Below are 15,918 nucleotides of genomic sequence, written 5' to 3' on the forward strand. Positions count from 1 at the left end.
CCAAAGGTAGTTTATCAAGAAGTTGACTTTCCTTTTGTACAATGTCCAAACATTTACTTCTTACGAAAGAGTCCGAACCCACTGGAGTACCCAGCATGACTAAACCATCATGTCTTAAGGGAATAGGCAAATCCCATCCAGAACATCTTGAGGGGCAGTAAGCCTCGCATTTGTCGTCTTGTAACTCCAAGCCTATATTAACGAGAAGGTCTTTCATCTCCAAATAGACAGATCTTACATCGTCTATGGAACCCATGATCATTGCATCATCGAGGTAGCAAGGAATCAAAAGTGATGGATGCTTGATGCTGAGGGTGGAAATCACTGAGTGTAAGGCAAGACTGAAGAGAAAAGGACCCAATGGGTCACCTTGCTGTACACCTTTCACCGACGAAATGACAGAGTCACTACCTTTTACGGACACTACTAGAGAAGTGGAATTGAGATAGCATTTGCCACAAGAGGGTATAGACCCGGGAAGTGCTTAGATACCTCATCCATAATGAGATTGCGACTAATTCTGTTAAAAGCATTCTTGGCATCAACTTTCAAAATGACACAATTCTTGTCTTGCTCCAAATACAACTGCACCAAATGAGCCACAACTTCACTTCCTCCTGGCGTTGAAACGCCATACTGGTAAGGAGCAAGGTAGTCTGCCATCTCATTTTTCAAGTGCGAACAAGCTGTTCTACCTACGAGTCGTCTAATGCAGTTGCCAACTGCAATGGGACGGACATCAGTTTTGCTCCAGCCATAGCGTTCATCACAGAATCAGGAACACAACCCCCAAGAATCAGGTTAAGACATTGAAAAGAGCTTTCCAGGTCAAATCAGAGTACAAGAGCATTTTTAAAACCTTAAATCGCCATCCATCGTTTCCAGCACTGGAACCGTTTGGACATCCTTGTAGAGATGAGATGAAAGTATCTTCTGATATTTGGATAGGTTGAGTAGTGGGTGGAGATGATGATTCAGTGTTGGATGACAAGATTCTATCAGATGGATGCTGTTGTTTGAGCTTTTGGAACGTATCATCAGTGTCAGGGGCGATTCCTGAGCTTGTCAATATATTGGCGGCTCTAGAAAGAGCACCGAATTTGATCTTGTTGAGAACGGAACTGACAAGCTGAGACTCGTAATTTGATGAAATTTTCGTTTTCAAGTCAGAATCTGCGACGACTTCACGCTTACAACGAGAACGTTTCGTCAGATGAAATGATTCTCCCCTCTTCTCTTCTTGGAATAATCGAATCTTCCCTCAACTTCTTTATAACCTGATTTTCCTCCTCGTTCGTCTATTGCAAGCTGATCGAGAAATTCCCATCCATCCAGGTACGCAGTGTCACGTGACAAACAGCCAATGAGAGGTTGAGTAGAATTTTGAATTTCGTCAAAGTTTGTGTCAGAGTTAGTGTTAAGCAAATCAATATCAGATGAAACCGACAAAAATGCCAACTGAGAAGAATCGGTAGTATTACTCATAATACCTGATTGACGTAACGGACAACGTTTCATGTGTCGCGCGAGAAGGTTACTACTATTGAATGAATTCCTGCTGACATACGGCTTTCCACAATACTCACATGGCTTTAACGAGTGTTTCAAACAGAAATCAAGAGGCAGGTCGTCGTAGTGATGGTAAAGCTGAACATGTTCGAAGACGCGATGTGAAGGTCCATGACTCTAGCTTTTGGTGGTGCAATTTGAAACTGGACAAGTAATTTCTTGAACCGTTCCCATGCTTGTTACAGTTCAGCTTTAACGAACAGGTTCAACTAACAATAAACGAGCAAACGAAGGCACTCATGCAGAGCCAACGGCACTCGTGACGTCCGCCACATTATCCGGGACTTCACTCACATGCAAGTTGTTTAGCAGTAATTCTATCTTCCCTCTGTTGTATTTTTCACCCCTATAGTATAGTCAGATTGTGAAAGGAACTTAGCTGCTGCATATGTGAGGCTTTGATAGTCCACTTGTCTGCTCCCTAAAGCAAAACCGACGGGACCTGGTAGAACACCACGCACACGCACGCACGCACACAAATGGCAAAATGAATAAGAAGCTGCTGTTGTACACAGTTACGCATCCAGCCTAATCGTTATGCACTACGCGGGAGCTATGGGCCGTGCTAAGCAATCTCCTGGAGCCTGGCCAGGTACTCGCAGAAGCACCAACTGCGACGCCAACTGTGGTGTAGGCACCCAAAGTCCCACTAGGACCTCAGTGGCTGATGGACTTTGTCGCAGTCGGGGGCCTTTGCCCCAGTCAATGACCAGGTATCCAGACTCTCGTGAGCTTGTGTCTAAAATTGATATTTGTTTTATATGACCCTTTGGGGATAATGGGACAGGTGATAGTCGTTAGTGTGCGTAAGCTGATTGGAGAGTAAAATCTTCTTCAGTGTTTTACAGTTTTGACGAAAGAGCGAAATGATGGTGGTGATATGCTGCCGTTTCATAACAGTTTTTCGATAGCCACGCGTCTTGCTGACTTGCAGTCAATCAAACATGACAAGGACGGGGGCCTTTAAAATTTTAGTTCTTCTATGGTAATTAGAGGTGCATCTAGCGCGTCGATCTAGGTGGTACCCGGCTAAAGATTTGGCCCGCCCATTGGTTCGGTAAAAGTTAAAGCCTTTTTCTCGTACCCAGTTAGACCCTACCCAGGATTCCATATTGAAATTTAATCCACGGATGAAGAAGCCTAGAAATCTAATTACATGTGTAGCTACAATAATAATAATGGTCTTGAAAATTTGCTCACGACCCTGTACGTATTCGTATACAGCAAATTTTCAAACGAAGACAAGTAGAGGTCTGTGTTGTTGCCATCCGGGATTACCATGCAGGGCCGTAGCACCCAGTCCGGCCGGTCCAGCCATGCACAGTGCATTAACTTCCGGTTTGGGTATACCGGTAGACTTCCCCTGTGTTGTGACAGAGTGATTGAGCTAATAATGCCTTTCGTCGCGAACGAATCAATCCGAACGGAAGTCGCGAATTTGAAAGAAGGGCCAAACCGTGGCAAATTAAGCTCTCCGAATCTTCACCTAAAGTTTAATTTTTCTTCTCCAAAATCTGTCTAGAGTATCTTGAACGGTAACGACAGTCGCTGCTTCATGCACCATATAGATTGGAACTAGAGTCCCGGATCTTATCTCGGACATTTCCTAGTCTCGGTCACTCGTTCTCTGCCAAAGAGCTGCAGCCAGACCTAGCTGCTACGCTAGCGTCATAGCCCTACTGGATAGCAACTAGGTAGAGCGGGTCACGTCAGCATCCGTCGTAACGTTGCTGCTGTAGAACTTGAAACTGATCGCACCTATTCTCGGTCAACAGAGTATCATATCTCGGTCAGTGCTTGCCATCTCGTTCCTACAACTCCATTTGAGACGCAAGTCATCTCTGTCGATAGGCTCATTATATGAATTCCTTTCGCCAAATTGTTGATTTTGTCTTGTCAACCTCTACTCTCGCAGACAACGAAGAAGACGGATGACTCACGGGACATAATCTCGGTCACCTGATCTCGAGTGATTTTCTCTCTTCAGACGCAGATCTGAGGCGTTCTTTTGGCTACTGTTATAGTCATCACCGCTGGCTACTATACCTACGGGGTGACGTTAGTGCTCATCGTACTGTTGCTACGGCAGAACGTGAAATCTGAGAGACAAATACTCGGACATCAGGGATCATATCTCGGTCAGTCGCTTTCATAGCATTTCTACAAGACGAATTGAGACGTTAGTCATGTCTGTTGAAAGGTTCGCTTTGGATGTCTAGGCCACTGAATATCCGGTTTTGTCTCTTCAGTTGTTCCTGTTGCAGGGCGGTGAGAAAGGTGATGGCGTACGGGACATAATCTCGGTCAGGCGATTTTGAGAAAGACGGGTTCCTGAGTAGGTTGTATTGTGCGATTTTTAGTCTACTGTTTTTCTAGAGCTATATTGTTACGAATGTGTCTGTCTAACTTACTATTTTTATCACTTCAAACATACAACGTGATGACTCTGAATTTTCACATTTTGTTGGCAGTTAACCAGAGAGTATTCCTACCTGTTTCTACATTCTCGACTGGCAGATATAATGATTCTTTATCTTGGATGAGATGATTGATGATTTTATCAAGTAGAATTGCACACAAACTCCTTTTTTACATCCCTAGGAGAGTTATGCTGAGAATTTATGAAAATGGTGACATGTTGTCAAAGAGACAACAATCTTTCTCATGACACAGTTCCGAGTCTCATGACACAGTTATGAAGTTGTGAGAGAGAATGATAATTAGTCCAGTGAAGATATCCAACGAACCTTCTGTGTATAGAACTAAGCAGTGCATGTTGTTGATAATAACTGATGTAGCTAAAATCTTACAATCAACAAGATTGTAGAACACAAGTTTGCAAGTATGCAGAGTCCTGGCATACTGAAAAGGCATCTTGTGATATTCAACTAGTGCTAGAATGGCTTCAATGTAGAACTCCATGATGATAATCTACCAGTCACAAAATTTGCTAATTATCACTAAACCAGATGTATTAAATAAAGGTTATCTTAGTTATTATTCAAAAACATAGTTTAGACAGAACAACTAACGTTTGCCAACACAGTGTAATTACTAGAATCTGCTATAGTTCTACAAATTCACTACAAAACATTTTCAATCAGCCCTAGTCGACTGCGACCGTATGTACAATGCCCAATGAAGGTAAGACCACTTACCTGAAAGCTGTAGAACCCAACAAGTGCGCTCATACTGTAACCGAGATTATGTCCCGTAGGTCGATCACCTTTCTCACCGCCCTGCAACAGAAAAACTGAAGAGACAAAACCGGATATTCAGTAGCCTAGACATCCAAAGCGAACCTTTCAACAGACATGACTAACGTCTCAATTCGTCTTGTAGAAATGCTATGAAAGCGACTGACCGAGATATGATCCCTGATGTCCGAGTATTTGTCTCTCAGATTTCACGTTCTGCCGTAGCAACAGTACGATGAGCACTAACGTCACCCCGTAGGTATAGTAGCCAGCGTTGATGACTATAGCAGTAGCCAAAAGAACGCCTCAGATCTGCGTCTGAAGAGAGAAAATCACTCGAGATCAGGTGACCGAGATTATGTCCCGTGAGTCATCCGTCTTCTTCGTTGTCTGCGAGAGTAGAGGTTGACAAGACAAAACCAACAATTTGGCGACAGGAAGTCATATAATGAGCTAATCGACAGAGATGACTTGCGTCTCAAATGGAGTTGTAGGAACGAGATGGCAAGCACTGACCGAGATATGATACTCTGTTGACCGAGAATAGGTACGATCAGTTTCAAGTTCTACAGCAGCAACGTTACGACGGATGCTGACGTGACCCGCTCTACCTAGTTGCTATCCAGTAGGGCTATGACGCTAGCGTAGCAGCTAGGTCTGGCTGCAGCTCTTTGGCAGAGAACGAGTGACCGAGATTAGGAAATGACAGACATTAGATCCGGGACTCTACTAGTGAACAGTAGTCTTCATTCTGATGAAACTGCGCATTCACAGCGCACTGTCTTCAGCATCTAAACAACCGAACGCGTCCACCGATTGGGTGTAAAAATAGTACGAGATATCGGCCGTGTTTTCACTAACGCTTGGACTGGTATAAATTTCAGTAGGCAATTTTTCCAATAGGCATTTGCGCATCCGGGATGTGCAAGGCATTCGAGTAAATCCGTTTGCAATGGCGCAGTATTCCTGGAACGACGCTTGCTGAGATACATTGGGTTGCTCAATCGCGGAGTCACAGAGCAACAGTTGGTTGTCACTGAGACTCCAAATGCAGCATCTAGTCCGTAAACGCGTTCGCTGGGTTCAGGTATATAATACGCTTGCAATACCATGCAAGAGTGTACTTTGCACGTCGCTCTAGTTACGTTTTAGTAAAGAGTTAATGCCTCTTCTATAACTACTGAGATGTCCACTTTTAGTTGTAAACATGCAACAATAGCAGCAACAACATCTACATACAGTTACTCTGATTCAGGTGCTGTTTTCGAGTGGGAATCTGAGCCAAGCAGAACGTCAAATGTAACATCTTCCTTTGTATCAGGATCTTTGATGACGACAGGCTTGTGTCGACAAGAATGTTTTCTCTCTTGTTTGCTGGTACGACTTTGTGGAGGGGTCAGTTCTTGCTGGACAAATTGACTTTGCTGGTCATGTACTATGTACGTCGGTGCAATAACGCAAGGGTTGGAAACTTCTGCGTACAAATCTTCGTGACCAACTCCAATACAATCATGCCCGTAGTCGCTCATTTCACTGCATTTCTGTAATTGTGGGTAATCTTCAGATTGACGGATGGCATTAGGTATGTAGTACAAGAGACCCGTGCTGTTGTCAAAGTAGATTTCTCCAGGTCCAACAGTGTATCCCTCCTCCAGCTAAAAAACACAGAAAAGCGATTCTTTCACGTAAATGCTATCTGTGTATTTAATTACACTCTACAGAGAAACCAGCGACGACGAAGCTGCATAGGTGGCTGGGGGACTGCATGGAGCAGCTGTCCCCAACTTTTTTTGTAAGCCAACAGTACTTACGGTAGGAAAGGAACGAAAATCGGAATAGTCCATGTCTAGACTCTGGGGTTTTTCATGCCCTCCTCCCAACTTAATTGCGAGTCGCTCCGCTGCCGCAGGATACGTATTGCAATGGTTGTAACAATGTTACTGCTCAGACGAACTATACAGACAACTCTTGCAAATGGTATATATTTTTGCGTTCAAGAGTAGCCTCGTGACCATGCAGCGCTTTTGCATTTCCCTAGCCACGAGGCTAGTTCAAGAGACGTGAGTCCATGTCCCGTAGTCACGGATCCAAATGGAGGCGCGCTTGTGGCTGATTAAGTTTGTTCATTGGACAAGTGTTCAAACTATCACAGCCGAAACAGTGTGATTTTGCGACTAAGGTACATTACCAGACGCGCTGGTAGGGTATACGTTACTTCAACTATGCACGAGCCATAGGAATGGGGACTTTGTAGAGATACGTGACTTAGCGACTAACATACTCAAAACGTGTAGGTTTTAACTTCCGGGTCAAAATAGATGTCCGTCACGCTCAGGAATGTGCCACGCCCCAGTCGGTCCATTCACAGAGCGGTATTTACGATTCATTGCACATGAGACAATGGACGAGCTACCGCCAATCAGATCCGCCTAGCTAGCGTTTACTGAAATTTGTATTTCATGCAGGTTTTGTCGGAAATAAACAACAGAACTTACCTTTCTACAACGAAATCAATCGCTTTCGTGGCATTAGAAAATTATACGGCAACCTAACATTACTACGAGGTCCTGTAAGTGGTTAGCGCATCCGGGACTGCAATCCACACTGCGTCTGAGCGAGGCTGTAGGAAGTGGTAACGCTACTACATTTTACGACTACGTATACTATTTACGGACTACGGTTACGTGAACCGACAGTCACTTAGTAGTGTAACTTCAGTAGATTTTACGAGTAGCGCAATAAAAAGGAAATATCGTCACTATTTGATTGTAGCGACAATCTTACCCTCTAGTTTCCAGAAGGCTTATACCTGTTGAAGCGAAGGTGTAAATACAGCTAATTATTATTACTACCTAAGCCGGGTTCACAATATGTGACGGAGAGCAGTCCGTTCCGTTACTTCGCGTTGCGTCGGTCCAGCGGCATATTGTGGAATGCCTTCACGCAATGTGACGTGACAATGTGGACCGTGACGGACAGATGACGCACGGAAAGAATTCAGTTCTATTCCAGCGTCAAAACCGCACGTCGTCTCTGGTTGAGTGGAAATGAAATTGAGTAGCTGACCAATCAGAGTAAAAGGCTACTATCCAATTGGCTCATTTGGGTATCCCGTGTACTAGCTGAACGGTGACAAACATTTCTACGCTTCCTTCTCTTCTTGCTTCTTCGGAGCGACACAGCACACACAATCGACAACAGACTTTTTTCCCATCGAGAAAATTCGCGTAGACTTACAGTGCGCGGTGTGCGCTACAAATTGTGAATCACTCTGCGTCAACGTTTGACACTATGAACCTGACCGCAAACGTTACGGAACAGAAGAGACTGCTGGGCGTCATATATTGTAAACCCGGCTTATAATAGTCTGGAAGTTGGCGCGACGTATAGCGTATAAGATCTTATGGGCGACAACTGTGTACCAACGTAGCGCCCGGTCATCCATTTCTGCACCCTTCCTACTGTAAATTTCTGGATCCGCCACTGGTCTAGCCTCGGCCTTCCCGACTCGTGTAACGTCAATTAAAATCAGCCTCTACATACATGTACGGCCAAATTTAGTAGACCTTATTCATGTCCGGGATATTGGTCATGTGGCTGTGACGTTACCGTGGTTACACGCCATATTGAATGGCAATGGAAAAGGTTGTTTCACAGTTCACTGCAATGGCAGATGGGAGAAAGGCACTTCGCTAAGTTTTACCGTTTTCCTGCCGAGTTAGAACGTCGGCGTTTAGGGATTGCAGCAGTCAATCGAAATGAATGGTCTCCAAGTGAGCACAGTCGGCTAGGCTCTCTTCATTTCGTGTCAGGAAAAAAAGTCGGATGACCCGTTTTCACCATACTTCTCATCTGTCTTTTCCCGCACTGCCAGCCCTGTTTAAAACGGCTAAAGGTGTCGCGAAAAGAATTTGAAAGCGTACGCTCGCCGCAAATGATCTCAAGACCGCCCGAGAGCCAGCAATAAAGCTGATCTAGTGAAGGAGGCATTTAAATAACAATTCCCGACTTTTCAACAGCAACCCATGGCATGGCAGAAGTGGAGGCAATGAAACTGATTGTGAATGCCGAACTTTACATCTGATGACAAATTTATCTTGTTTTGTACCAATGCAATTTATCGACAAATCACTGACCCGGCCAGCTGTCTAGTAGACTTGTACGATTCAAGACTCTTGTAGACTCATACCCAGTTCTTTCCTCGCGCTCTCTCCGCGTGTTTTAGCACGTCCTTTTTATTCCTCTAGCGAGGAGAAGGATTGGTAACATATTATGTCATGTAACCATTTATTTCATTAGTATAATTAGAAACCGATCTTGTACTTTGTTGCCACCTGCACTGATAATATGGTGTCGAGCATATGGCGTGCGATCTCTGCCAAAACTCACAACGCAAACAGACGTCGGTTGCATGCACAACGCAAACAGACTTCGGTAGCACAACGCAAACAGACTGCGGTTGCACAACGCAAACAGACTGCGATAGTACACCGCAAACAGACTTCGGTTGCACAACGCAAACAGACTGCGGTAACACAACGCAAACAGACGTCTGTGTAGCACAACGCAAACAGACTGCGGTAGCACAACACAAACAGACGTCTGTGTAGCACAACGCAAACAGACGTCGGTAGCATGCACAACGCAAACAGAAGTCGATAGCACAACGCAAACAGTAGAAGTTGCTGAAGTTCATTTCTTTTGCCCGGTCAATGCGTATTTATGATAAAATGATAGTGACGCATCATCACTCTAGAGAACAAGTCTAGAAACATTTGAGAAAATGATGGGTATGTAGGGATGGGTATGTGAGTGAGGCGCTACATATCCTGGCTGACAAGAGTGAAATGTGACGCGCTTCCTAGACGACCTAAATTCTGAGACTAGTGTCAGCGTTAGTAGTCTGGCTACAATTCGGACCGTTTACATTCTAGTGTTAAGTGGCCCGTTCTGAGATTTTTTACTGAGTTATAAGAAATCTGGATAGGACGCGTTTGGATACTTTGAGTGGGCGGCCATTTTAGGTTCTTCGCATCCATGATAGATTGGGAAGGCCCGCACTCTCTGATAGATTGGGTGACCACAGCCATGTCGACATGGCAAACATAGCATCATCTGTTGATGCTCAAAGCAGCAGGATGTACGCATTGACCCTCTAGCAGACAGTGATTCATTTGGCATCGATATCTATTTGACAATGAAGGATATTGCCTTATCTCAAATAAGAGATCGATCTTTGAATAGAATTTCGCTTAGTATTGAGTTGTCATGAAATTTGACTAGCAAATGATTTTCCCTACCTTGCGACTCTGTAAACTTGCGCTGTATCTTGCAGAGTTAATTAATCTTCTTTACCACCAATAACTTGCATGTACAATCAACTCTTCTCTATATGGGTACGTACTAGACTCAGGTGGTGTCTACTTGAGGCCGAACGGAAGCTCAACGTTGTCCACAGTGTACTGCAAGGTCTGCAGGCTCTACAGCATGCGTATGAGTAACTAAGCAACTGCATGCGTGTTGTTTGCGTTGTGCAACCGACGTCTGTTTGCGTTGTGCTACACAGACGTCTGTCTGCGTTGTACTACCGCAGTCTGTTTGCGTTGTGCAACCGAAGTCTATTTGCGTTGTGCTACCGAAGTCTGTTTGCGTTGTGCATGCAACCGACGTCTGTTTGCGTTGTGCTACCGACGTCTGTTTGCGTTGTGGGAGTTTTGGCAGAGATCGCACGCCATACTAGCTAACTAAACGAAGCCAACCAACACAAAAACACAAAGCTTTACACTCTTTCTAGGAACTCTTCAGAACTTAGAGTTACAAAGTAAATCGTTTTCGTTGTGACGAGCGAAACCCTCGCTTCATGGACATTAATCTAGTTGCCGAGCGTAGCGCGGCATCTAATTCGGGTTGCACAACAGAAATAAGCGTGGTCCTATATGGGTCTTCATCGAGCTTTTGGTGTGTGTGTGTGTGTGTGTGTGTGTGTGTGTGTGTGTGTGTGTGCGTGCGTGTGTGTGTGTGTGTGTGTGTGTGTGTGTGTGTGTGTGTGTGTGTGTGTGTGTGTGTGTGTGTGGTGTGTGTGTGTGTGTGTGTGTGTGTGTGTGTGTGCGCGCGCACACAAATCTCAAATTTCTTCTCTCCGCGACCACGTTTCATGCCAGGACCTACCTTAAAAATCGTTTCCGTGTCCGACTACAGATGAGTCTAAGAACGATTCGTTCAAGTGACCGAACGGCGGAGAAAATGCTTCCTGAACTTCCGTCGCCCCATCCTTTTGTATTGTAGCTAGGGATTGTGTGTACTTGACAACCAAGAATCACCTTCAGGAGTTGAATGCCACCTACAGTCAACTATTCACACGTCCCATACTTACAGTATGATCAATCCTTTACTACACTGTGCTGCATCTTAACACTGTTGATAGTCAATGTTTGCTGATATCAATTTCTATGTCAGTAAATACCATACCACTGTCGTTACAACGGAACTGAGTGCATACCTAGATTGTACATTTCAATTGTCTTGATCACGATCGCAAAACGACGACTACGTACCTATACCAGGCCTTTATACGTAATCTAAACTACTAGGAAGTTTGCATGTTTACTTCCATGACAGCTAGGATTTCAACAAATACGTATTGTCTAGCTAGGACTCGGCGTTTCAGTAGACGGTCTGAAAACTCCGTTGGAAGTGTTACTCACGCACGCGAGGCGCCTACGGATACAGTACAACACGTAGCTTCACATCTAGCAGTAGTGAATACACCCTAGACGCGCTCCTGTCGTCTATATAGCTATTGGCTACCATTCACAGAGCAGCTAGAGACGTCTCTGTCAATTCTGGCTAGAGAAGACGTCATTGTCAGGATGTCCACAGCAGACAACAGTAATGAGCTTGCACCTTGGGTGACGACAGTAATCGCTAGTAACCATCTGATTGTGAGTGCTACTCTCTCAATTCATTCTAATAGGATCCTACGACTGCCTTTAATTTGTAATAACATATTTACAGTTTTGACCAATCAACACACTTATAACCTAGTTCTTCACGTGACATAATATGTTAGCAGTCCTTCTCCTGGCTGGTGGAACAAAAAGCACGTGCTAAAACACGTGGAACGCGAGCGAGGAGAGGACTGGGTACATAAATGTCCGAATGAGCGACATCCGGCTCTTCTTCTCCCACATCGCACGCCTCCAAAACGTACAGGGCAAGTGGACTTCCACGCCAATCAGGTCAAGGTTACACACATATCTGTTTTACATCCATACCATTAAAATATGTGGAAGTCAATCTTAAAGACATTTACATGCAGCTGACAGACATGCCACTCGAACGAGTTGCCACTCAGTCACGTGGAAAAACCCGTAAAAGTCCCGGACGTCAATGGCCTATTGGCGCTGGAAGGTCGAGGCTACCACCGGTCACTCTAGTTGGCAAGTCGATTTCCAGAGTCTGGGAGTAGTTTTTACGTTTGTGGCATAACGTGCAGTGCAACATTGCCATGCACAGCAATAGAGTACAGCTAAAGGCAGCTAACATCGCGAGCGTACAGTACACGTGCGTTCTGGCTCGGGCCTAATTTACATGTTTATCATGTCTCATCCAAGTGTATACAATTACTTACTGCAGCTGTATAATAAGAGTACCACCAGTCGTAGCACTGTTGTAGGTAGTTCTCGACATCGAGTTCTTCATCAGATAAGTAAGTGTGGTCAAAGGTTTTGATTGGAAGAGCGCCAGGTTGACAGTGTGGTTTACAAAATTCCAAGTCTAGTGAATGTTGCTCATCCTGTCTGTTGGTCATGGTGCCAAGTGGGCTAATCTAGATGGCAGCGTCTCTAACAACCAAAGGCGACGTAAGTTTGAAATACGGCAAGGGTAATTCTGATTGGATACCACACACTTGTCATTGTGTCCTCTGTGTGTCACTTACGATTGTCCTTGCGCAAGAGCCGGGACAGAGCATTTCTAGCGAAGGTCAGCAAACTTCACAGACAAGCAAGAAAACTTCCTCTAAGAATAGCAATTATCATCTAGACTGCGGATTATGTCTTACTGTGACGCTATACAGTTAGTTACTAGCCAATTCATTCAATTCGCTTAATTAATTAATGCCGAATTATTAGCTATATATAGAATTATCTAGTTCAATGATTACGATCACTTCCCAAGTGTCCCACCCCGATCTGTGGCCGTGTTTGGTCGTTTGCAGGGAACAGGCTAGCGCTCCGAACAGTAAAGACTGCGCAGTCTCAGATAATTATGGAGACTAGGTTTGTTAGTTCAGTGGCTATTCAGCCAGTGCTTGTTAGCTTCATACTCACTGCACAACTTTCGTCAGTGTCTAAAGCTATCTCAACCGAAACGGCTTCGTTTCACTTTGAAACGACGAAAACCACCAATTAAACAGACAGGCGATGACAGCTGATAGCGTACGTTACTGCCTTTTACAAATCGGAAGTTGGTGTGACAGAAGTCACTCAGGTCCCAGAGCCTCAGCGTGACAGTAAGGCGTGGTAGTTGGGCATCATCATGTGACTACGTCTAGAGAGCAGCATAGTAAAAAGTAAATAAACGCCATTATTGCTCGAGCCTCGAAGATGGCTCTTTAGCCACCAAAAATGCAGAGCTAGCGCAAAGAGCTTTGACCTAACGCCAGAACCTCCTATCCAAATGTCAGAACGTCGAAGCTGCCAAGTTGCACCAGTTGAGCAAAACTGCTGGTGTAAAATCGGTGACTTCCTCGCTCACACTACAGTAATCCAGCCATTAGTTTTCAATAACAGATCCAGACTTTGATATCCAACTCTCAAGTCAGGAAAGTACTGGAAGAGTGCTAGCTAAACAACCCATTAATTAACCAACAGAAATAGAGTAGTATCCTAGCGGGTAGTAGTGTGAAACGATTGAATTCAATTGCACAAATTAATTCAGATATTTAAAGCAGTATTAAGCACTAAAATTCTATCACCTCATCTACAAGTGTTTGAGCGTCTGACTGAGCACTGAGTTTGAACACATTGAGTATCTTCCCCCGGATGCCAGCAATTCTAGCTAAGGAGATCAGATATCTGGACGAATAACACCTACTTCGTGGACAACGAATAGTTCCTATTTCGATCACTTCAATACCAAATCAACGGTGACGTCAGCGAGCACATTGATTTCCTACCTCAAGCGAGTCTAGATGATCTTGAACCTACTTAAGACAATTCTGGGACGACTGCGGAAGAAGCATGGCCACAATAATTATTGGTTTCATGACCCTGTCATGGGTGCCGCAATGGCTCTGCTACAGTACAGTAGCTGATGTCACAGATGGCGACAATCCAACTGCATGGAGCATATGTGCATATAATATTATTACTTATTAGAGCTCTCGACTTTGCCAACACTCCGAAATTCTAGTTACAATTTAGGAGTCCAGTAGGAAGAAACCAAATGATCACCTTGAATGATGTCGAATGTCGGGCATACGTATACGTCTAGAAGAAACCCATCTCACAAATACATTGACAAATTTACCGCCGTGGCTACCGTACGGGTGGTAAATTCAAGATCTATCATTTGGCTGCATGTGTCAATCGATACCCCAGGTAAGAATCTACACGACCGGTTGCAAACAGAGATGGATTAGGAAGAGCTATATACTCGCATCGGGTGCCATTACCAGTACATATAGTGTTCATGCAGCATACTGAACAATCATTGCTTGCTTGTCTTCTCTGCACACGTTCTAGAATATCTTCACTTGACTTACCCGAACGACAGCCGTATTCTTCTGTCTCACAACGCTCACAGTCTCATCCGAACGAACCGCGATGGTAACAGTCAAATTCTCTATGCGCACACAACAGTTCCACTTGCATGGACAAATGAATGTCTATATACCGAAATCAATTCGGAGCAGCAGAATTGAGTCCCTCGTGGAGAGTTGCTGTACAGCAATGCAAAGGAGCAACTCCCTTGACACGCCTTCTCGGCCTTGCATGCGTCGAGAGAGATGCGAATCAAGCCCATGCATAGCCATCCAGTCTTTGATCAAGGCAAGCTAAGAAGGATGTCCGTGCGGGTAACGTAAACAGCAGACAATCCCCAGAAAGAGCTGGATCTTAATTGGATGAGAGAACAGGCCCGTACGTAGGCTGGGGGGTCGGACGAACCGCCGCTTAGATGTGAAGGAAAGTCTGCTTTCGATCCAAAGTCGCTTGTTCCATCTTGGACTCCTTCACATCTATATACTGTGATGCAGAAGTAGATTTAGACAAATTATTTACTTTGCTTAAGGGCAGACTAGCTAAAGCTAGAATTAGTCTCTTGCACTAAGTTTAGTTTTTGCTTTTGACTATCAAAGTTGTTCATCTATATTTTCCGAAACCCAAACATTACAAATTAAAAAATCACGTGACGGGTTGTGACGTCATCGGGTTTTTTTTTCCATTACGCACCGCCCACTTCTAAACGGCAACGGAGAAGGCTAAAAACGAACATTCTAGATCTACATGCAGACGCGGCTGAATAGGAAATAACCATACGTGAGTCACCTATTGCGCGGGTGACGGAATTTTACTACAAAGTACACGTATTACGCAATGAGCTGATTCAACAAAACTGACTGAAAAAACTAATGCGTGCACTCAACAACGTAAACACGGACATATAGTATACGTAAATGATAAATAATCTGAAATAGGGGTTTTAGACCGATTCTATATAATTATGTAGCTGCAATTTACAAGTGAGTGTTATAGTTAGGCATAGGCATGTTGTAAGGAGACCCATACAGTTGTGCACAAAGTAAGTAAACTCCCTATGTATTTCCACAAATCACTTTTCTTAAAATTTCAAACAAATGCATAGCTACATTTGACATGTACAGAAGCGGATTTTCCTCCTAGAAGAATCGGCCTTTGTCAAAAGCCAACCCTTGCAAAATTATGTGAACCCTGACAATAGATTAACAAAGTGAAGAAGACATAGTCCTTCCTTTTCAATATTTTGAATGTCCTGTAAACTCACAATATGAATTACACTAGAAAGATACAAATCAAAGCAATTTGTCAGAGTAAACAATACTTTCTACTTTGTCTCCTCCATCTGCTGATGCACAGATCAAAGAACTGTGAGAAGGTGTCCGAAATCAATT

General features: G+C 44.2%; 1 protein-coding gene across 1 annotated transcript; it reads right to left on the reverse strand.

Annotated features, from left to right (window-relative positions):
• Nucleotides 1-5,845: 5,845 nt before the first annotated feature.
• LOC134197572 (uncharacterized) lies at nucleotides 5,846-12,658 on the reverse strand. Its single transcript, XM_062666920.1, has 2 exons — nucleotides 12,397-12,658; nucleotides 5,846-6,421 (listed from the first exon to the last, which is right to left on the reverse strand). Exons 1-2 carry the CDS (start codon nucleotides 12,574-12,576, stop codon nucleotides 6,008-6,010), a joined length of 594 nt encoding a protein of 197 aa, XP_062522904.1. The 5' UTR covers nucleotides 12,577-12,658; the 3' UTR covers nucleotides 5,846-6,007.
• Nucleotides 12,659-15,918: the final 3,260 nt, after the last annotated feature.

Source organism: Corticium candelabrum, chromosome 22 (assembly GCF_963422355.1).
Source record: "Corticium candelabrum chromosome 22, ooCorCand1.1, whole genome shotgun sequence".
In the NCBI taxonomy this organism is placed as follows: domain Eukaryota; kingdom Metazoa; phylum Porifera; class Homoscleromorpha; order Homosclerophorida; family Plakinidae; genus Corticium; species Corticium candelabrum.